The 24553-nt window shown below is 37.8% G+C and overlaps 2 protein-coding genes across 3 annotated transcripts in view; one reads left to right on the top strand and one right to left on the bottom strand.

Moving 5' to 3' along the window:
• ANKUB1 (ankyrin repeat and ubiquitin domain containing 1) overlaps positions 1 to 13616 on the bottom strand; it is a 30418-nt gene extending 16802 nt beyond the window's left edge. Inside the window, 4 exon segments of the mRNA XM_077864728.1 lie at positions 2323 to 2353; positions 2355 to 2540; positions 11276 to 11418; positions 12974 to 13616. Of these exon segments, the coding sequence (XP_077720854.1) occupies positions 2323 to 2353; positions 2355 to 2540; positions 11276 to 11418; positions 12974 to 13067 (454 nt within the window). The 5' untranslated portion in view covers positions 13068 to 13616.
• Positions 1 to 24553, top strand: part of RNF13 (ring finger protein 13) — a 201226-nt gene that overhangs the window by 22056 nt on the left and 154617 nt on the right. The gene's annotated exons all lie outside the window — the stretch shown is intronic.

Here is a 24553-nt window from a genome sequence, read left to right as displayed (position 1 = left end):
CATCGTGCTAGTGTCAGACCCTTAATGCTACCCTTTTCTTAAATGTGATTCAGCTTGACATCCTGTCTCTATTTTCTGGGTTTCTCAGATTTGTCTCTCTCTTTCATTGCTAGTGGAATTATTTAATACTGGGATTCTCAAAAGTGCCTGTTGGCAGGCATATCACCTTGCTTCTCTCTTCACTCCTTTCTGTATTTTCATGCTGCTTGCGACCAGATTAAACTTCTGATAAAACGCTTCTGTACCAGAATGTACCTGGCTCTGGTTGCAAGCATATTAAGCCTGTGCATCGTTGCCTCACCCCTTCTTAGTCTGACCCCAGCTGTGTTTCTGACTGGTCTCAGCAAAGCTCCTCTACTTTTCAGAAGTCTTCTGATATTTGTCTTCCCTGGATTCAGCCCATGTTCATGAACCTGTGGCTTGTGTTTTTCTCCTGGCTTAGAAGCCTGGAATGTTTTCCCTTTAAGATGACCCATATTTCCCACATCTCTGTGTGCTTACGCCCAACATTCTCCAGAATGCCTTCCTTAAGCCCTTCAGCCTACACTGAACTGACTTACTGGATTGTAACTAAATATACGTGCATGCCTTATTTCTACCACTTTATTATAAACACTCAGAGTGCAGAGGCAGGTCTGTGTATTTTTCTATGAGCTAATATGTCCAGTGACTAATTGAGCTTCAAAAGTCCTTGATTTTTAATATGAACTTGACTGCTTCTCAGAGACCATCTGATTTTCCACACCTTTGGAAAGGTGTTAAAGTTCAACTCCTGCTAGCATCAGGGAAGACTCATTGACTGGAAGTAGGAGAACCTGGAAGACAGGCTGATCAAGGACTTCTTTACCCTCTAGTTAAAAAAACATGAGCTGCCTGCTTGAGGAATGCTAGGGATGCTTAGGCAAAGACATAAAGCTAACCAAAGACGTTTCCTCTCTTTTCTTTGAGGCTCTTCTTTCCTTGCCTCTTCTTCTATGCCCTGCATTCTCATGGTGACCAAAACAGTCTACTCTGGTCATGCTGAGCCCTTAACATGACATTTGAAAACCCTCATTCCTAGAGGGTCATTTTAGGAGGCCTGTGGGTTGTCCTTCACACATCCTGAGTAAATCATTTAACCATCTGGAACCATTTTGCTTTCTTTAAATCTGTAAAAATTTGGGGTTGGGCCAAGCCATTTCTAAATTCTCTTCTAGCTCTAGCTCTAAAGTGTCACATCATGATCTGAGCAGCATAGGCCTAATGAGCAGTCACCCTAATTTTTTATGTATCCTTTTGTGTTTCATTAAATAACTAGAAATTGCTTGGGGACAAATGCTTCCTGTGTGTCCTTACTTAAGCTTCCACCATGTTCTGAGCAGGGCTGATCCCCAGCAAGCATGCAAAGTAGCATGTGCTTTCTGTGAAGTACTTGGGACAAATCCTAGAACATCACTTCCTTTGATCAAAAACAGGGAGGATAAATGATGTCAAATTAAAAATAACATGAAAGAATAGGCAAATGTAATAGGAGAGGTAACAATAAATGTGAATTTAGCCATTGTAAGAAGCAAAACTGCTTAATTCAATGATGTTTACAAAGCCCTACTATAAATTGGGAGAACTCAGATTTCATTGCAGCAAGTGTGACAGCCCAACATTACCTAAAGGTCTGCTAATTGTCAGCAAATATTCATTCACCTCAAGCAAGAATCTCTACAAGGTTTGAACCATTTTCCAATAGGGTTATAACAATCTGACAGTCCTTTGAGTTTGTCTTAATGGTGTATGGCTACAGCAGACACAACCTAGAAGTACAATATTTAACTAAGAGTTGTAATCTGTCCATCGGGGATGAATGCCAGCTCACTAATCTATCCATCAAGGATACTGTACAGTATCTGGTTCACACTGTTTAAAATATTAATATAACCGACAATATTTTAAAATGGGATTGCATAAAGCAAGCTCAGGACAATGTGTATCATATGCTACCACTGTGTTAAAGGAAGAGAAATGATATATACCTGAACTTGTTTCTATATATTCTTGAAATATAATTTGAAAGAGAAAAATATAAACTGGTCTGAGTCTTACTCTTCCAACTTGAGGATATTAAGTTATCTGGCTTTGAATAAAGAGAACAAGACATGGCAAGGCTATGAGACTTTTCTTATTTTTCAATTTGCAGAGCAGGATACCAGAGAGGGGTGTTGATAACTTATATCCTCACTAGGGTTGCAGGAGTTTTGGTTTGGAAATAACTCCTCCATTTGTTGCAAATCTGGTATCAAGGAACACTAGTGCTGAGCAGTAGCTGGTGTCAAATATAGAGGGCAGTACCGATGTCTATCTGGTAGTTCCTGAGGGTGTTGACAGTCATACATCTCCAGTCCCTTTGGGGTTCGAAGACAGAAGACACTCACAGGAAAGCCACAGCTCAGAGCTACCAGTGTTCTCAGATCCGATACTTTTTTACCAAGAAGGGAAATGTTCTCCATCATTGGCATTGTCTCTTGTGTCATAGCATTAAACACATAGAGAGTTGGCTTGTCTTCTTCCTATAGGGAAAGAAAAGGAGGAACCTCAGGAGTAAGCAGTGTCTGGGGGTAGGAACGAGGGAAAAACATTTTGGAGGGTGGCTCTCGGTGCCTCTAACTCACATGACAGGGGTGCTAAGGATGAAAGCAAAGGCCAAATAAATTCCCTGACTTCTGGTCTGACTCCTGTTCTTCTGTCTTGAGACTACTAAGGAGTCCTCCTGCCTTGAGTAAAATGAAGGAGACTTGGCAACTAACACCTCCATAAGCACAGCTTGGATGTAATATTCAAGACTCCTTTTGTGTATCTGAGTCTGTACATTAAGAAGAGTTGCAAAGCTTTGCCAAAATTGAGATGTCAGCATCAGGCCTCCGGGTTTCTCTAGGGGGCTCCAGCCAGTCATTGCTCTCCAGTTCAGCCCTATTCTCCTCCCCTTTTCTCCTGTCAAAATTTGCCTCCAGATTCCCCAGGAAGATTTGCCTCCAGATTCCTACCTTTCTTAGGCCTATAATACATTAATTTCATTCCCCTCCTCCCAGATCACATATTGCCATGATATAATCAACACACAGATCTCTTAGAGCCTTTAAAAAGTAATGAATGTTACTGATGTACGTTTAGGCTGTGATGCTTTGATCTGGGGCCCATTTCAGTAACTCAAATCACCAAAAGCAGTTTCGGCCCTCTGTTTCCTGAGGCTAAAGTACTTAGAACGGTTGTTCTCAACAGCTTCTCATAAACCCACTAAATAAAAATTGAAAGGACATAGGATTCACCTTTGCCCCTGCAACATACTTATGCTTTCTTATGGCTTCATTGAAGTCCAGCCTAATCCATGTGATATTTATAGGCAGGAAGAAATTTCTATGAAAACTGAATAAAGGAGCACCTGGGTGGCTCAGTGGTTGAGCATCTGCCTTTAGCTCAGGTCATAATCCTGGGGTCCTGAGATCAAATCCTGCATCCCACAGGGAGCCTGCTTCTCTCTTTGCCTATGTCTCTGCCTCTCTTTCTGTGTCTCTCATGAATAAATAAATAAAATTTTTTTAAAAAAGAAAACAATAAAAAGGAGGTAAGATAGACAAATTATATTTTAGGCAATAGATTTTCCTTATTTCTTTCATGGTTACTCTTTTTTTTTTTTATGACAGTCACACAGAGAGAGAGAGAGGCAGAGACACAGGCAGAGGGAGAAGCAGGCTCCATACACCGGGAGCCCGACGTGGGATTCGATCCCGGGTCTCCAGGATCACGCCCTGGGCAAAGGCAGGCGCCAAACCGCTGCGCCACCCAGGGATCCCATTACCTTTATTTCTTGTTAGGGCTAACAAGATACTAATCTGGTACAGATATGAATTTATACTTAAAATCAAATATGTAATGTGCAACTGAGTAACAAAGGCCCAAGTCACTCTTAATAGCAAACTAGCAACTACATGATGATAGAGAAGTAAGTTAAAAGGGAGCTTCTCAGAATATTAATAAATGTGAATATCTATCACCTAGGTATACAAAAAGTTCTGAAACGAGATAAAGGAGAATTGCAAAATATATGGCAATGTTTAGATGAAAATCAAAAAGTGCAGGTAAGAAAATCCATTAGTTATTAATTAAGCTAGGTTCTTAAGTTGCAAGAAAATTAGCACCTACAGAGTTTATTCATTTATTTATTTATTTATTTATTTATTTATTTATAGCTCCCAAGAACTTTCCACACCCATTTAATTCATGATGTATCTTGAACATAGTCCTCTTTCTACTATTTTGACACTATTTATCCAGATGAGAGAAGAGCTGAATGCATGGCCTCCTATAGCACTAACACTGGAGCATCCTGCCATGCTTAATATGCCTTTTTACCAGTGAGATTTTGATGGACTGTATCAATTTAGAAGTACCAGTTAGAAATAATAACAAAGTTAATGAGTCTGTTTTGTAGAACACCATAAAAAGAAGGCACTTCTATGAGTCTATCATGTAGAACATTATGGCAAGAATGCATTTCTGACCCTTACATGAACCCAAACCGCTCATGTAAAAAAATAAACAACAACAAAAAACAAAAACAAAAAAAAAAAACCCACTAGGTAAAACCATTTCATAAACCTTCTTTTTGTGAGAAAACTCATTTGAAGTTCTACTGAGGCATACCAGCTGGAGACCCTTCTTCATGTTGGTTATTTGGAGAGGGACCAGGTAGATGGAGATAACAGCAACTTGTCAACTCACCTTATCTATGTAAGCAAAGGCATCTCTCTTGATATCCCTCCTCAAATATTCTAAATAAGGGAATATTTAGAGTGTAGTTATACTCAAAGAAGTTGGATGTTATTATATAAACAATACTATCGCAAATCATTGTTGAACATATGTAAAATTATATTTTCCCCTTTACAAATAAACCAAGATACCATGGTAGGAGGTACATACAAAACATCTTACTTTTTTAAAAAAATTTTTATTTATTCAATCATGAGAGAGACAGAGAGAGAGAGAGAGAGAGGGAAAAGCAGGCTTCATGCAGGGAGCCCAACATGGGACTCGATCCTAGGACTCCAGGATCACACCCTGGGCCGAAGGCGGCGCTAAACCACTGAGCCACCCAGGCTGCCCTGTCTTACTTTTCAATAAAAACAAATACATAGATCTATTTCATGGTAAGAATTCCACTTTTGTTTTAATAAACCACGTCCAAACTCACTGTAAATAGATACATGTGCATTAACAATAAAATAGGAAAAGCTAAAGAGAAACAGATGGAAAGAAAACAGGAGTTAATGAAAATTTTGAACACTGCTGTACAGTTTTCGCAAGTTCTGCTTTTTTATATTTTGCTGTCCTGGAGTTGAAGCACTAAGTAAGTAGAAACTTGCCCCAATTATTCCAGAGTAGATGAAATGAGGAAATAATGTTTGTTTTTGTTGCACTGAATGAATTCAAATTGAGATATCTTCATGAACATCTTGGCCTTATAAATTTCTTTTGTATGAAAGTCATCCTGGAGAGGTTATACTTGGATTCTAGGACATTGAATTCAGACACTTTCTTTACATACTATTTCTATGGCTCATCTTAGAAAAGATAGCCATTTTTTTTAGAAACATGTTTTTATTTGTAAATTATTCTTTTTTTTTTTTTTTAATATAAGTAATCTCTACACCCTGCGTGGGGCTTGAACTCATGACTCCAAGATCAAGAGTCACATGCTCCTCCAACTAAGCCAGCTAGGCATCCCTCATTTGTAAATTATACATTTTTCTTCTTTCTTTTCTTTTTTTTGAGAGAGAGCCCACATGAGTGGTGGCAGGAGGGGCAGTGGAACAGGGAGAGAATCCCAAGCAGGCTCCATACCCAGCACAGAGCCTGATACAGGGCTTGATCTCATGATCCTGAGATCATGACCTGAGCTGAAATCAAGAGTCAGATGGCCAACTGCCTGAGCCACCCAGGTACCCCTAAATTATACATTTTTTAAAAAAAGATTTTTTTAAATTTATTCATGAGATATATATAGAGAGGCAGAGACACAGGCAGAGGGAGAAGGGGCTTCCCATGGGGAGCCCAATGCAGGACTCCATCCCAGGACTCTGGGATCACACCCTAAGCCAAAGGCAGATGCTCAACCACTGGGCCATCCAGGTATCCCTAAATTTTAGATTTTTAGGAAGCATATTTATACTTTTTTTAATGTGTGCATATAAAATATATTTAAAATCTAAAGTCACATATTGTGTCTACTGGACTTTGGTGTTTATGCATTACTGGTGCCTTTCAAAAGCTAAAGGTATATTATTATTATTATTTTTTTTAAATTCATGATAGACATAGAGAGAGAGAGGCAGAGACACAGGCAGAGGGAAAAGCAGGCTACATACCATGAGCCCGACACGGGACTCGATCCCGGGACTCCAGGATCACGCCCTGGGCCAAAGGCAGGCGCTAAACTGCTGAGCCACCGAGGGATCCCCTAAAGGTATATTATTCTGAGTCAATTATAGACCTTCTAATATCATTTAAGCGTCTCCAACTTGTCTAATAGACATCTACTCAACACTACCACAATTAACCAATCTCTCACCATAAAAGAACATTCCAAAGATGCTAGAAAGGATTAACTAAGTTTTAACCTCAGATAGTGAGAGAAGGAGGAGGCAGGGAACTCAGGAGTGTTAGAGAAACTGAGCCCACCTCACAATTTATTTTGTTTTATTATTAGTAGTATTTTTTTAAGAGAGAGAGATGAGAGAGAGGTGGCAGAGGGGCAGAGGAAAAGGGAGAGAGAGAATCCCAAGCAGATTCCATGCCTAGTGCAGGGCCCAATACAGGGTTTGATCTCATGACCCTGAAATCATGACCTGAGCTGAAATTAAGAATCAGACACTTAAGGGACTGAACCATCCAGGCACACCCCACCTCACACTTTAAAGGCACGACCTGTGAGATTTACTTGTTAGCCCCCTTTGCAGCAGGGCCTGGACATGTGACTAGAGTGCTCCCAATCAGGCCCTACCCATCCAGCCCTAGTTTGATTGGGAGCCAGTAAGGCAGAGAGGCAACAGACACAGGGCATCCTCCCTGGCAGTGGCAGATCTGAAGCATTGCTTGTCTGGCAACAGGGTGGGTGGCAGTACCTGGTGCCAGCTTCGAGGGCTCAGAGGTGGCTGCAGTGGTGGCATTCCTGGACTAGTTCTGGGGCATGATTAAGACATTGTTTCTGGCTACATACTCTCTGAACCCAGTCCTCTAGTCTTCCTCTCAAGTCTGTGAACTACCTAGTAGCCTTTCAATGTGTTTATTTTCTGCTTAAATTATCCAGGGTTCATTTCTGCTGCTTGCACTTAAGAACCCTGATGCTGGATAGGAAAAAGCGCAAGGATGCAGGAGCACCTTGCCTTGGGGGTAGAGAGGGAGGAGAGATGGCATGGTAAGGGAGGGAATCCAAACCCTGAAATGAATCTTAATACCTTGCTATGATGTTTCTTTTTTTTATATATTTTTTTAATTTTTATTTATTTATGATAGTCACAGAGAGAGAAAGAGAGGCAGAGACACAGGCAGAGAGAAGCAGGCTCCATGCACCGGGAGCCCGACGTGGGAATCGATCCTGGATCTCCAGGATCGCGCCCTAGGCCAAAGGCAGGCGCCAAACCGCTGCACCACCCAGGGATCCCATGATGTTTCTGATAACAATTATATACCTCCTTTAAAAAAAAAAAAAGATTTTATTTATTTATTTGACAGAGGGAGAGAGAGAGAGAGCACACAAGCAGGCAGAGCAGGAGAGGGAGAAGCAGGCTCTCTGCTGAGCAGGGAGCCTGCCATGGGGCTTGATTCCAGGACCCTGGGATCATGACCTGAGCTGAAGACAGATGCTTAACCAACTAAGCCACTCAGGTGCCCAATCATATATCTTGTTAATTTTCAAAATTTACCACCCAAGCCTTTGCAACTTATTTATTCATCACATATTTATGGAGAGCCTCCTATATGGCAGGTACTATTTAGGCACTGGGTGCCAACAGTGGGCAAAGCTCAAGAAATGGTTTCCGCAATAACACTGGTTAGAATGAAGGAGGCAAATGTGATAGCACTACTGCATGCCCAGCAATAAGCCAGGCCTTTCCATTGCATCATGCCATGGTTTATAGGAACACAGCGACCTGTAGCTCAGCAGCAATGAATGGGCAGGATTGATTCCTATGTTAATAGAACTTGGATATATATCCTATAGAAAATATGTCTTATGGTTTCTTTTTTTCTCTAAGTTTCTATAGGAACTATCCCCCTAAGAAGGAAAAATTAATGCAATATTCCTTCCCCACTCATCTCATATTGCCCCTGCCTCCATTCACTTTTCCAGATGTGCCTACATTACCATTAAAAGGCTAAGCTAATACCATTACCTATTAAACCTAGGCAGGGGAACTGGAGAATATATTGACTATTTAAAAAATGTATTTAGGTGCAGATCACCTCTTAATTTATCTAAAATCTTTCCCTCTTTTCACACAAGGAACACTTTTTTTAACACTTTGTAATTCATACAAAATATAAGCACAGTAAAGAAATAAAATATTTTTTAATTTATTTCATATATAATGTGTACTTGTATTTTTTTTAAAAGATTTTATTTATTTGTTTGAGAGAGAGCACATGACAGGGGGCAAGGGCAGGGAGAGAGAGAGAGAATGAGAGAGAGAATGAGAGAGAGAGAGAGGCAGACTCCACTGGGAGCAGGGAACCCTACGCAGGGCTCAATCCCAGGACCCTAGGATCATGACCTGAGCCGAAGATAGACGCTTAACTGACTGAGCCACCCAGGCACCCCTCTACTTGTATTTTTTTTTTTTTTAAAGAAAATTGCTTACTTGGTGAATTTTTAAACTTTGCAAAAGCATTTGGTTTACATCTTGGTATGTCTAAGTTGTTCCAAAATAAATGAAGAGACTAGCTTTCCAAAATTCTCAGAAGGTAGACCTAATTGCATGAAGTAGCATAGTTAAATAGGAAAGATACTAGTTAAATTTGTATACGTCTAATTATGCAATAAAGCAACAACATGACTTAGAATGCAGCCTTTTGTTACCTAAAATAGATTAGACAGCTTAGAACTGGTCTGACTGCATTCTCTGAGGCATGGGATATTTTCATGAAGTATTTTTGTTGTTGGAAGCTCATTTGGGCCTATTATTATCCATACACTGCTAGTAGTATGACTTTTGAAATAGGCCTCTTTTATCATTTAATCTAAACAGGAACTAAGTCAGGATGAAAACTAATATTTACGGTCTTTGCAGGATACTGTTTTAGACCTTCAGATTTAAGATACTGTTTTTCTTCTCAGAACCAGTCATATGAAATTCTCTAAATGTGATTCTACTGGAGAAGGTGAAGATTAGTATCAGTAAGATTTCCACAGAACTTGGGAGTTTTTATTTAAATCCTATGCGTTGGCCAATCCTGTGATGCATAATTATATTCTGTCTCTCTTTGGTAAACTCATTTTGCCTCTATACTCTATTTTTTCCATTAGCAGTTTAAACTCCAGGGAAAGATCAGAGTTCAGTGCAAAGATAGCTTGCACCACTGTGATGGATGATGCTTTATTGGCAGAATTTATGAAATATTTTTGTAAGTAAAACTATGAAATAGGTTGCGTCTGGGGAGGGAACCTGGGGGCCAGAGGTGGGAGGAAGACTTTTTATTGTATATACTTTTTATATCTTTTGTCTCCATGTGAATATACTTCCTAGTCAGAAATAAATAAAAGTTAGATTGTTTTTAAATAAGGAAAATAAAGCCAGGGCTGAGTTAAATAATAGTATCCTATTCATGCTATTACACACATTATTTACATCCCTGAATAGCTGTTGTTCAATCAGATTCCTCCAGCAACTCAAATATTAGTAATAAACTTATACCACTATCTCCAAGTAAGCAAACAAGAAAATCTCAAACATCATTATTGGCTGGAAAATTCCAAGATGTTTTAAATGCTTTAGCCCATAGAGTACCAAAAACAGAGTTTATAAATATATTTAAAGACATAAGAAAGACATTTAAGAAATAAAATGTGAAAAAAAAAAAAAAAGAAATGATATGGAATTCAGTCTGCCTGAAAGAGTATTATAATTTTTTTTAGTGTCAGAGGAGAAAAGAAGAAATCAGAGTTGTTTTTTATTTATCTTTTTGATAATTGAACATTCTTCAAGAATATAACAATAAGACATGAATAAATGCTCACAAAACATTAAAAACACACATACAAATATATTATTTTTTCTTACTTAAATAGGATCCTGCAATGCCAATTTTTGGGGTGTCCTGTTTTTTACCAGTTAGTGATAAATATTTTAGATTTTTTAAAAAACATTGACTTTGGAATGCCTGGGTGGCTCAGCGGTTGAGCGTTTGCCTTCAGCCCACGGTGTGATCCTGGAGTCCTAGTATTGAGTCCCGCATCTGGCTCCCTGCATGAAGCCTGCTTCTCTCTGTGCCTATGTCTCTGCCGCCCCGCCCCCCTCTGTGTCTCTCATGAATAAATAAATAAAATATTTTTAAAAATGAGCATGTTTTAGATGCATTTGACAGAAATAAAGCACTGGGCTAATATGAAATGTTGATCACTATAGTAGCAATGGCACAAAAAGAGAAACAATAAATAAGAAAAGCAACTGATACAGAATTGCAAGTAGGGTGCAAACTAAAGCCTTTTGGGTTTTGTTGATTGGTATTGTTTTCAGTTAGCGAGTTTCTAAAATAAGGCAGCAATTGGATAAAGGGATCAGAGCACAAATGAAAGCTCTAAACAACTGCAAATAAACTAGATTCCTGAGTAATAAATCTTGAATCATTCTTGTTACTGAGAATTTCTTCCCTCTCCTTACTCCCCTGCCCTTAATTCATTGTAGACCCAAGGAAGTGATCAAATTTTCCTTCTATATCAATATTCCAGATCCATCCCTTGCCCTCATTCCAGTATTGGTTTGTGGGATGTTCTGGAATGACTGTTTGGGTCAACAACAAGGGGGATAGATTAGGAAAGAAGTAAACAGGGGAATTCCATCCAGTCTCCACACCTTATTTCCCCATACAGCGGAAATCGTGTATAAGGCCAGTTACACAAACAGAGGAGAGGAGAAGGCAAGAAAAGAAAACTTCATCCTAAGTTATGAAATGAGTTTTGTTGAATTATCCACAATGCTATTCAAAATGAGGTAGATATCTGGGACAATTGTTATTCTGATCATCATACCTTAACAAAGCATTTGAGAGTTGAGCCAAGAGATATTCCAACATCAGCAAGACTCCAGCTGTCCTTTAGAGCTGCTCCAGCATACATCAGCTCCAGATACCACCTGCCATGTTCATCTTCAGAGAGAGGAATGTGGAAATAATCTTTAAAAATCAATAGCATATTATGAAAACAGTATATCTGAACATTTCTAGGCCAGCAATATAATCTCTTTTCTTTTACATTTTTTTTTTTTCCCACTGAGCACTATAAAATTGTTTTGGACAAATGAAGAAGTATTAGACGGGTTCTTAACTTGGAGCCTCTAGGCATCTCCAAAAGTTTATGGATAAAATTTAAATGGGAAAAAAACTATATTTTGTTTTTATTAATTCTAAATGAAATTAAGATTTTCTTTCAATTATGTATGTAGGCAACAAACTAAAGAAGCAGTATTCGGCTATACCTATGGCTTTGTCACCTGTAAAGATGACATATTTTCATTTCACATTATAGTTGTTGCAGAAATCTCAAAATACTATACTGAATTACTACTGTGAAATTACAACAGTTATTAGATACATTGCTAACATGTGATACTATTTCTAGAGAAGCCCATGTGTCACTATATCATGAATTTGTTTTTTAATGTTTGCAAATTATATTTCAATATAGCTTTTCTTTTTATGTATTTTACTATGTACATTTAAAGACATTCTGGAAAAAAAAAAAAAAGACACTCTGGGGAGTCCATAGGCTTTCACCAGACTGCCAAAGGGATTCATGACACAGAAAGGTTAAGAGCCTCTGTGTTAGAAGATCTATTTCAGTAATCACAGTGATCTACTACATATCATGTAAGTGTGATTCAACTAATGCACCTTAGCAAATGGGAATGATAATCTCCAAATCAAATGCATTTGATAGTCAAAACCTAAATATTTGTCTTAATTGCCCATTGTAGAGGGAATATTTCTAAAAATTTATGAGAAAGCTACTGAATCCAAATTATTTCTTACTCTGGTTCTGTAACTGTAGATAAGACGGTCAACCTCTTTAAGCTTCAGTTTCCCTGGATGCAAAATGAGTCTGTAGCTCAGAGGTTGTTTAAAGTCCTCTCCACCTCCAAAATCCTTTGGATCTTTTTTTTTTTTTAATTTTTATTTATTTATGATAGTCACAGAGAGAGAGAGGCAGAGACATAGGCAGAGGGAGAAGCAGGCTCCATGCACCGGGAGCCCGACGTGGGATTCGATCCCGGGTCTCCAGGATCGCGCCCTGGGCCAAAGGCAGGCGCCAAACCGCTGCGCCACCCAGGGATCCCCCTTTGGATCTTTATAGTTGCTTGCTCACCAAACATGCCATCTATCTGACAACTGGCATGCTCTATTTATATAGTTTAGAGTTAATGTCCTGTTTTTGTCCTTTTGTGAAGAATTGCCCTAATACTATCTGGTCAGTGAAACAACCCACACATTTCATAAAGAGAAGTCAAACATTTCAAACATTTTTTTTTCCTGAGAATTTACTGACTCAGTTTGCATCCTAATACCTCCATAGTTGCTATATTCTTATCAAACTGTTGTGTAAGCAAATAATGATCTTTTCAAATAGTTTTAGTTCCCGGTTTGCTGAAAATGTATCTCTACCTCATGTACAGTGTAAGGCCACTGCATAGTTAAAATTAGTATACATCTTAGTGGCTTAGGGACAAAGTACCTACCTTTATTATCAGCTTGACAGCCTCCACAGTTTCATCTGCTGAAACATCAAATGGTTCAAAAGATCCCTCAAAGGCTATGAAAATCCTCATTCTCTCAGCAAACAAAACAAAACAAACAAAAACCCAACCCTGCAACTTTTTTTCAAAGAATTGGATAGCTGGAAAAAACCCAATTCACAATTAAGGACAAAAATGATGGCCAGAGGCAGCTGTTACTATCTAGCTTGAAAGTTGAGCTGAGAGAATGTGAAGAGACAAGTCCTGCTGTCTGAGTATTGGGCAACACAGACAGCAGCTGTATTGGAGGAAATGTATCTCTGCCAATGGCAGTCAACAGCCACCTTGTTCCTATAGTACAGTAGCCAGCAAACTTGACAATGGTTGGGGCAAGTGTGAACAAGCACCAAACATGTATTACAGAAATGCCACACATAAATTACACTTTTCTGATGTGACCACCGACCACAGACTCTTGAATCTGTATTCACTCAAGTGCAGCTCTGATTGAAGGACCCTTCAAAATAGATATGTGATTGGGAATATACTGGCACACAGTGAAGCAAAACAGATTTGATTTCATTGAATGTGGTAATCCTGAAAGTTCTCTGTAAATAACTCTGAGCTGAAGCATTCTGGTTTCCATAACAACTCTGTGTACTTGTTCCCTGGCGGTATTTCTAATCCTGCTACCGGGTACAGAACAATGCCCACTTGGAGATGAATGCGTAGGCAAATGACTGTGGTTTCCCCTTTCCGTCTCTGTGTAATAGAATCAACCCAATAACAACACGGTATAGTTGATATGTGTTTTAGTCCTTGCCTTTATGTTGTTTACAGCAATTTACCATTGTTCTCTTCTTCAACTTCCCTTAGCATTGGTGGAAAACATTTCAAACTCTGCTCAATAACTGAGCAAAGATATTAAGCACCATTACTCAAGTTTATAGAGTAAGCATGTACTGGAACTTAATTCTAAGGAAGACTCTCCCAGGGTGATACATTTTGTTTAGTGCTGTTATGTCTGATTATTCATTTGTGTTTGTAAATCTCGTCTTCTTCCTCAAATTCCTCATCATCTAACAGAATCCTCATCTTGCACTTATTATTATTATTAACAGCACTTAGCACAATGTGAATCATGTGATTGGTGCCTGGTAAATGTTAACCTGTAGGTTGCTTCTGTTCCAATTTCCAACTTGAGTTCCAACAGCAAGAAATTTGAAAAAATGGAAAACCTAAAAAGGGCAAACGGTTTTCATTGCAGAGCTCTTTTTACATCATATTTTTCAAGTGTTGCAACTTCATGATATCTTTTTATGTTGTCAACGTTTTCATAGAAAGTCTATTAACATGGGGTGTAGTTGATGCTGCTTTGGTGTCAACCCTCAAAGTGCTGTGACTTTTGGCTGGTGAAAGCTCATAGCTAAAGCCCCTTCTCCAAGGAATGCCCTCAATTGGAAATTGGGAGCTTGAGATAAAAAGCCGGACGCCCCCCTCAATAACTGATGGCAAAGGGACTACAAAAGGCCTGGCTTCTCATCAGAAGGAGTGAAAACTGCAAAGGATTCTTGTAGATAAGGCTCTGGCCAGACTTTACCTGAGACTACACTCTTCCTCACTTTTTCTTCTTCCCAACTCTGCTGAACTCTCTTCCAGACTAGTTTTTCTTGTGCATTCCCTCAGTAAGCGACATACATCCCAATCCCTGTCTCAGGCTTTGCTTACAGAGAAACCAATCTAAGGCAGAAGATCTTAAAGAAGCTCATATGCTTTAAGAAATCACAACCAAGTGTTTTGTCGCTTCCTGAAATACATGTTTATTTATACATGTATATTTTTGTAGGCTGTAGTTACTTGCCTTTAGAGTAAATGCCCAGCTCAAAATTATGTTAAGTATTTGTTCCTTACCTCTGTCCTCAGCAGTGATGTTTGTAATATGACCCTTTTCTCATCATTACAGTTATTTGGACCAGAATGAAACTGTTAGAATCCTTTCTCTCTGGCCTGAAGGAAAATATGACTTTGTGGTTTGATCTGTAACATGCAACTTAGTGACTGTGAGTGAATCATCTTCTTCCTCTAATGTGACTGAGTGGCAGAGAAAGCTGAGAAAGAATGAAACAGACATACGAAGAGGAGCACAGGACATAGAGGGCACTCCCATAGTTTCTGTTGCCCTTGAATTGTGAGACACCTTCTCTCTATATATTTCTCCTCCTCCCCAATTTTGCTTAAGCATGCTTTAATTGGTTTCTATTACTTAAAATCAGAAGAGTTCTAATTCATATTTATCTTTTAAGGTTCATCTTCCTTTGGAACAAGATAAGGATATCCATTATCAGCACAATTGTTTAATGTTGTTGCCAAGATATTAGCCAAAATGTTTTGGCAAGAGACATAAACCATGTACCAATATGGAAAAATCTCCAAGGCATATGATTAGGTAAAAAAAAGTAAGGTGCAAAACAGAATGTGTCATATACTACAGTTTGAGGAAGAAAGAGGGAAATCATATCTATAGACATGATATACAATATAGATAGTTTGCATCAACCTCAAAATCCCTGGAATTATACTCAGGAAACTAGAATCATTGGTGCCTGTAGAGAGAAGACTTGAGCAGCCAAGGGTCAAGGATGAGAACAATACTTTTCACTGTATTGTCTTTTTTTTTTTTTTCTAATAGACTTTTTAACGGAACTTTTAGATTTATAACAAAATTAAGCAGAACATATATAGAGTTCTCCTGTACCTCTATACCTCCTGCCCCCACATTAGAGCCTCCCCCGTCAAAATCCCAGACTAAATGGTACATTCATTACAACTGATTAATCTACACTGACACATCATCATTGTCCAAAGTCCCTACTTTAAATTAGGGTACACTCGGTGTTATACATTTTATGGGTTTTGACAAATGCATAATGACATGTATCCACTGGTATAGTATCATATGGAATAGAGTAATTGCCCTAAAATCCTGTGTGCTCAGCTAATTTATCCCTTTTTTCTCCCCTACCCTCTGGTAACCACTCATTTTTTTACTGTCTCCATGGGTTTGTCTTTTCCAGAATGTCAGATAGTTGGAATCATACAGTATGCATCCTTTTCAGATATTCTTCTTTTGCTCAGTAATATGCATTTAAGGTTCTTCTGTGTCTTTTCATTACTTCATAGCCTATTTATTTTTTGTATGGAATAATATTCCATTGTTGGATGTACCACAGTTTATTTATCCATTCGCTTACTAAAGGATATCCTGGTTGCTTCCAAGTTTTGGTAATTATGAATAAAGTTGCTATAAACATCCATGTGTAGGTTGTTGTGTGGATGTAAGTTTTCAGTTAATTTGGGTAAATACCCTGGAGCACAATTGCTGGATGGTATGGTAAGAGTATGTTTAGTTTTGTAAGAAACTGCTTAACTATCTTTCAGAGTGACTGACCATTTTGCATTCCTACCAGCAATGAATGAGAGTTCCGATTGCTCCACATCCTCACCAGCATTTGTTGTTGTGTGTATTACCTTTTTATTCTTTTCTAATTTCGAACCATGTGAAAGCGTTACCACTCAACAAATTAAATTAGATAAAATACAGTAAAATGAAAAAAAAAAGTCCAACTGAGTCCTTTCAAAAGGCCTTCTTCATCTCCCCAGGAAAGTTGACCTTTCTCTCTCTCTCTCTTCTCTCTCTTTTTTTTTTTGACTTCTCTCTATTCCTTCACTGTATCATACATTTTTAAACTATTGGATCTTTTCTACTGCATTCCATGTATTATGTCAGTGTCAGCCTCTCCCATTAGACTATGAGGTTCTTCATAGTCAGAATGGACTATGGATGGAGAGGCAGTATCTTAATCACCTTTGTATCCCCAGTTGTCAGTGCTTTGCAGTGTGAATAAACAAGTTAGATTATTGTAGATTGATATCATTAAAAGTTACCTTGTAATAATGAAATGGTAAGTAGACTTGAAGCTCTTGGGGCAGCCTGAGTGGCTCAGTGGTTTAGTGCCACCTCCAGCCCAGGGGCTGATTCTGGAGATCAGGGATCAAGTCCCACATCGGGCTCCCTGCATGGAGCCTGCTTCTCCCTCTGCCTGTGTCTCTACATCTTTCTATCTTTCTGTGTCTCTCATGAATAAATAAATAAATAATTTTTTTTTTTTTTAAAGAAGCTCTCTTAGTAATCTAGGGACAGCTTGAACTGATGAAGCAGAGACTTGAAAATTTTCTTAGTTGCAATCACGGAATAGCTTGCTTTAGCATCTAGAAGCTCTTTTTGAGGTTTTTGTTTTTTTGTGGGATTTTTTGGCTAGGAGTTTTTAATTAATTTAGTTAGCCTACTGAGGGCTTCAAACATGCAATGGAATATGCTAGGTCTTTGGAAGATTTGGTGATGAATGTGACCTTAAGGGATTTCCCATGAGTATGGAAAACGGTAGGTGTCCAACATATCTGGACCAAGAACTGTATCATAGGATAAAGTGTGATACAAGATGTACAAACAAAATAGATGGCATGGAAGTGAAGAGATGTTTGGTCTTACATAAAGATATATTATTCATTTTAGTCATCCAGTACATATACACTGAGCTTTTACTATGTACCAGGCACTGTTCTCTGCAGGGTCACTGCAGTGACTAAACATGGAGCTTCCTGAATGTGTACATGTGCTTGGAGTAGAGGAAAGGTTCAGAGTAGGTAAGGAATGGTGGGAAGAGACAAAGACAGTAATTCATAAACAATAAGTAACTAAGCTTTGTTTAAAGAGAATGGTCAGATAGTAGGGATAAGCATGGAAAAAGTAAAGACCAATCTAGCGAAATAGGAAAGGAAGCGTTTGTTAGGAATAACGGGTATGAAAGAATTAGGTTAAATACAGAGAAAACAAGTAAATAGGAAGATGACACATCAGGGATAGAAAGAGCAAGAAAAAAATGTTATGTATGATCTGTACCGCGGTGAAAAAGGAAACAACCATGTCACAATCAGTGACTAATATTTTAGTCCTCGGATCTCTCATATATTTCATAGATGGAAATCAGTTAGTTACTTGATTCTTATTTCCGCATTTAGAGTTATGGCATTCTCCCTATTACAATTTAACCCCTTAGTTTATGTTCCTTTTAAAAACTCTGAAATAATCACATGTTATCATTGATTTAAAAATATTTTCTGATTTATGATATACTGATACATGTCATACATGCTATATGATATATACAAAACAAGAAGAAATAGAACTTTATGTCACATGGTAAATAATACTGTAAAGGAATACTGAATGATTGATGATTGATGGTCCTTTAAGTTCCTTAGGAGCATATGCTTTGGTATGAAAAATGCTCATTGGTGATGTGTTAAGAGAGAACTGATGGAATATGTTTTTTTTTAAATTTTTATTTATTTATGATAGTCACACAGAGAGAGAGACAGAGAGAGGCAGAGACATAGGCAGAGGGAGAAGCAGGCTCCATGCACTGGGAGCCCGACGTGGGATTCGATCCCGGGTCTCCAGGATCACGCCCTGGGCCAAAGGCAGGCGCTAAACCGCTGCGCCACCCAGGGTTCCCTGTTTTTTTTTTAATCAAAGGTTCGTTGACATGATATTATATTCGTTTCAGATGTACGACATAGGGATTTGACAATTCTATACATTACTCAATGCTCACTGCAATGTGTAGTCACCATACACATTTTCACAATATTATTGAGTATATTCCTTATGCTATACTTTTATCTCTGTGACTTTTATTTTATATTTGGAAGTTTGTACCTCTTAATTCTCTTTACCTATTTCACCCATCCCCCTACCCACCTCTCCTCTGGAAATCACTAGTTTGTTCTCTATATTTGAGTCTATTTGGTTTGTTTGTTTTTTCATTTGTTTTGTCTTTTTTTGTTTTTGGATTTCACATATAAGTGATATCATATGGTATTTATTTTTCTTTGTCTAACTTCACTTATCATAATACCCTCTAGGTTTATCCATGTTATCACAAATGTCAAGATTTCATTCTTTTCTATGGCTGAATAATATTTCATTGTATTTATGTGTTTGAATATACATATATTTATACACCACATCATATATATATACCATCATATATACCACATTTTCTTTATCCATTCATCTGTTGATGGGCACTTGGCTTGTTTCCATACTTGGCTATTGCAAATAATGCTACAGTGAACATAGGAGTGCATATATCTCTTTGAATTAGTGTTTTCATTTTCTTTGGGTAAATACACAGTAGTGGAATTACTGGATCATATGATAATTTTATTTTTAATTTTTAAAAAATACTGTTTTCCACAGTGGTTGCACCAATTTATATTTCTACCAACAGCAATTTACATACCACCAACAAAAGACATTCCTTTTCTCTACATCCTTGCTGACAGTTATTGCTTGTCTTTTATGATACTAGTCATCCTGACAAGGTCGTGTCTCATTGTAACATCTCTTTTTAATATACAATTATGCTTTTATTTTTATAACTTTAAAAATTTGTCATTGAGTTCTGTTGTTTTCATCTAAGAAAGCCTAAATATGCATTTGAATCGCCTGATGAGCCTTTTAATGTGGATTCTAACAGAGTAGGTTTTTTTTGTTTTTTACATTTTACTTATTTATTCATGAGAGACACAGTGAAAGAGGCAGAGACATAGGCAGAAGGAGAAGTAAGTTCCCTGTGGGGAGCCTGATGGGGGACTTGATTCCAGGCCCCTGGGATCACCACCTGAGCCAAAGGCAGATTCTCAACCACTGAGCCACCCAGGTGCCCTGCTAACACAGTAGTTATAAGGTGGGGACTGAGATTTCAGTTCTAACAAACTCCCTGGACCATATTCTAAATAGCAAGGAAATAAAAGCTCTTTGGAGATTTTTTAAAAAGTAATTGTAAAGAGAAGGAGAGTTTGAGTCAACTGCTTCCCAATTTAACATAAAGAAAATCAGAGGAAAATTATACTTTAAACTTCCACAAGAAATAGTCCTACAAAACCGTGATTTTAATCTTGCAATCCCTAATTTTCTTGAAAATGATAAAATATATAAACAAAATAATCTATTGAGATATGATTGATATCTTTAAGCATTTTTCATTTGTAGAGTAGTAAACGTAAAGTGAGCTACTTTCAGTTAAAAATTCATGAATTTTTAAAAGTTAGTATTAAAAATCATTTTTAGCAAATGAAAGATGCAAGCTTATTTTGACCACCAACCTTGCTTCACATTTCTTAACCTATGGAAAGTTTAAGAACTAGTAGTCTCTAATTCGAATATAAATTAGGTGTGATGATTTACTGTGTTGTCTCCTACTTCTGAGTAGTTCTTGGTAACCTTTCGCAAAAAGCATTTGTCTGTAGTGCCAGGTTGGACCTTTTTGCAATAGGCCAGTTTTTTGAGAATCAAAATAGGTTTGAAAAAAGAAAGTAGAATTCTTAATTCTCAATATTGTCCTCATATTATTCCTGATTCATTTAAAGTACAGTTTTAGTTTTTTAAAAGTAATTTATTGTTATTTTAATTTTAACTGGAAAAGAAATCATGCAGGTTTGGACAATCCTAAAACACCTAGATATGTTGAGTTCATTATAATATATCTTTGTAAGTGCATAGCATAGTTTGCAAAAAAGTAAGGGATACCCTCTTGGGTCAACCAAAGAGGGAATTAAAAATCAGATTTTACAGTTTCTTGAACTTACTATTTAGCAAAGAAACACATGAAAAGAAACAATAGATTAAAGAGATGGACTTAATCTGTAAAAGGAACAGATAATTTACAAGTTTGGTCTGCAGATCACAGCATTACCTGGGTACTTGGCTGGAACTTCGGAGTCTCAGGCTCCACCAGAGACCTATTGAGTCAGCATTTGTATTTCAGCAAATGCCCAGGTGTTTCTATGTGTAATCATGTTTGAAAAGCACTAGTCTGCCTAATGTCATAGCTGAGGGATACTAGGAAGGTTTCTCCTGACCCCCAAGTGTTTCCACTCATTCATTGTAGTATCAAAAATTTTATTTTCAGGGCACGTGGATGGCTCAGTCGGTTAAGTGCCTGGCTTTGGCTCACGTGATGACCTGGGGTCCTGGGATGGAGCCCTGCGTTGGGCATCCTGCTCAGGCAGGAGCCGGCTTCTCCCTCTCCTTCTGCCCCCCCCCCCCCCTGTTCTTGCTCACATGTTCTTTCTCTGAAATTAATACATTAAATCTTTAAAATTTAATTTTAATTTAAGGCATTGTGGTTTTGGAAGCTAACCTGCAAGATATATACCTTTAAGAAGACAAATGCTCTCGTATTCATTTGTTTAAAAATGTTCTAAATGACAGCTGGAAACATCTTTAGAGATCTAAGACGGGTACATTTCAGGTATTGGAGAATGAAGGATAGGCTTGGATAAGGGGTGCTACTGAGGCAGGACAGCCATACAGAGATAGAACGTGATAAAACTGAGGAACAAGAGATTGCATTACTTGCCCAAGTTCACCAAGAGAGTTATTCGGGTCCAACCTGGAGCCTTCTCTCTCATGTTATGTTGGCTACCTTATTGTTTATCATTTCAGTTCAGAACTCAGGCTCTGATATGGATGGACTTGCATTCACATCCCAGTTCCAGAGCCCAAGAAGTCTATTCCATTTTTCACTAGCTGCATGAATTTGGATGAGCTATTTAATTTCTTTGAACCATAGTTTCCCGATCTGTAAAAATAAACACAGTAGGATCTAAGGTTGTCATGAAGATTAACCAAATAATGTAAAAAAACTTAGTACAGGGTTGCTACAGCTGTTATTATTAGTTAGGAGGTCGGGGTTAGGGTGGGGCAAGGAAAAGTCTGGGAGTATTTTGAAAGCACTGATTACCTGGAGATCAAAAGCTAGATATAGGAAATAGCAATATTGAAAGGAATGATTGGAAAGGCTTGAGAATAAGGTATACCAGCTTTTCTTCGGGTGTTAATTGCTTTGTATATCTTCCCCTTCCTTTTACTATCAAACATTTGGTGTCCTTTGAGTTTTAGTTATTATTTCTTGTTAAAAAGAATGTAGCTGATAACCTTTTAACTGACACATTTATACCATGTACCTTTTTTAGAAGGTGATTGATATATTTCTTGTGCCTCATGTTATATTTGCCATGTACGATATACCTACCCTATGCTCCTTTCCCACCTCAACTTTCCTGCCAGTCTATGGAGTAATTATGTTTGCTTTATTCCCTTTTTTGTATCAACTGGTTTGAAAATTATATTCAATTTCTTGGCTCTCCATATGTTCTTGCATCTCCCCCTTCTTTCTGGGTTCAATTTTTGACTTCTTGAAGACATCCTTTAGCAGTTCTTTCAATAAAAATCTCTTTGCATTCACATTTAAATGATAGGTTGGGGTGCCTGGGTGGCTCAGTCAGTTAGTTCAGTGTCTGCCTTCGGCTCAGGTCCTGATCCCAGGGTTCTGAGATGGAATCCTGCATTGGGCTCCTGGCTCAGTGAGGAGTCTGTCTCTCTGTACCTATCCACCCCGTCCCCCGTTGGTGCCCACTGCTGCTCATGGCCCCCCCTTCATTCTCCTCCACCCCATGCTCTTTCTGGTTGTTCTCTTGCACACACATGCTCTCCCTCTCTCAAGTAAATGAAAAATAAAATCTTAAAAAAATGTATGCTAGCTTAACCCTGCATACAATTCTAGATTGACAATTCCAATGATTTTACTTCAGTATTTGAAGATATTACTTCATTGACTTCCAGTTTCTTTTTTTTTGCTGAGAAAGTCAGTCGCCATTCCTTTGTATTATTTTTTAATTTCAGAACTTGCTTTTCTTCGATTTTTAAATTTCATTATAATACCTGTATTTGAATTTGTGTTTCTTTAGGGTATATTTCCTGGGCTGGAATTTGTGTCATAGAAAATGTTCTTTTTCAGCCTTTCCAGATAATGCCAAATTGTTTCCCAAAATGATGGCCTTAATTCACACTCCTGAGTTCTTACATCTTTATATAGCATTATGTCACATAAGTTTTTGCTTGCTTATAATTTTGTTAGCAAATAGAGGAAGATTGCTTCTCAGTCCCAAATGAGAAAGGAAAAGTTGAAATTGTATGTTATTCATCATAAATAAAGAAAGGGAGACAACTCACCCCAAGGGAAACAATGACCAGATCGTTTTTTAAGGCATTTAACCTGCAATAGACTTTTAAAAAAAATCTTTTTCAATTCCTTTGAAAATAAATAAGCTTTGTGGAAAAAAACTTTCTGACTGATACATGTTCTTTTGTGTTCTGAACTTTTCACTTACTATCTTACGAGATGAATTTTTGTTTGGGACTTGGTAAAAAAAAAAATTGAGTCTTTTCTAATCCTTGGCCCTAAACTCCCTAAAATAGTTTTTAGAAGTTCTTTTCAGTACTTCAAATGTGCCTCCTCCCACATATATGAATTTCTATGGATTGTTTATGGATTCCTTTCCTTCTTTTATCACAGTAATACATTTATTCTCTGTTCAAAATGAAAATAGGTTTTTATTTGATTCTAAAATTTTTTTCTGATTTTTTAAAAAAAATTTTTATTTATGTACTTGAAAGAGTGAGCACAAGACAGAGAGAGATGGAGAGCAGAAGCAGGAGAGGGACAGAGGGAGAGGGAGACTTGGGGCTCAATCCCAGGACCTGAGATCATGACTCTAGCTGAAGGCAGATGTCTAACCGACTGAGCCACCCAGGTGCCCCATTTTTTTCTGATTCTAAATATAATAACATTTAGAGTCATTTTAATGTCTGTAGTTGATCTCAGCACTTAAAACACTGCCTGCATTCTTGTCACTATTTAGGGAGAATGACTTCTAAGCCATTTTAGACAGTAAGCTATTTGGGTATTCTCTTTTTAGTTGTTGCTGTCTTACAGTATTTTGGAGGTAGGAAATGCTACAATATCACATGCTGTTTATACTTTTTTTTTTTTCGTTTATACTTTTAGGAGCATGTATAGGTGCCCCTAAAAGCACTAAGTCCTAAAAGCTCATTTTCTTTTTTTTTTTTAAAGGAGATAATTAGCAACTATTAGTACCATGTGCCATATTAACCCTTCATGTTCTTGAAAACCACAACTAAGATATCCGTCAATCTCACTGTCTAATGTACTTTAAAAAACTGGTACATTTCCCCAATCTATTTTCTTCCAGTTTGCCTTCATTCAGCACAATGGGGAGAACAATTGCTTCTGCAGGGTGTAGCACAATTCTGCGTAAATGCAGTAAAAATAGCGTGTTACCTTGTTCATAGTTGAGAGAACTACACCTATAGTGATCTGAAGAGAAGAATAAAGTCAGATTAAAATGTTCTGTACTCGGGGCACCTGGGTGGCTTGGTTCTATGAGCCTCGGACTCTTGATTTAAGCTAATGTTTGATCTCAGGGTTCTGGGAGGGAGCTGTGAGTCAGACTCCGAGCTCAGTGGGGAAATCTGCTTGCTGTTTCTCTGTCCTTCCCCTACTTGTATGCTCTCTCGTTGAAATAAATAGATAAATCTTAAAAAAAAAAAAAAAAAAAAAAAAAAGGTCCTGTACTCAAGGTGCTTTTAT

The sequence above is a fragment of the Canis aureus genome, chromosome 22 (assembly GCF_053574225.1).
Source record: "Canis aureus isolate CA01 chromosome 22, VMU_Caureus_v.1.0, whole genome shotgun sequence".
Lineage (NCBI taxonomy): Eukaryota > Metazoa > Chordata > Mammalia > Carnivora > Canidae > Canis > Canis aureus.
The sequence above is the reverse complement of the archived record's forward strand: the minus strand, read 5'-3'. Positions and strand labels throughout refer to the sequence as shown.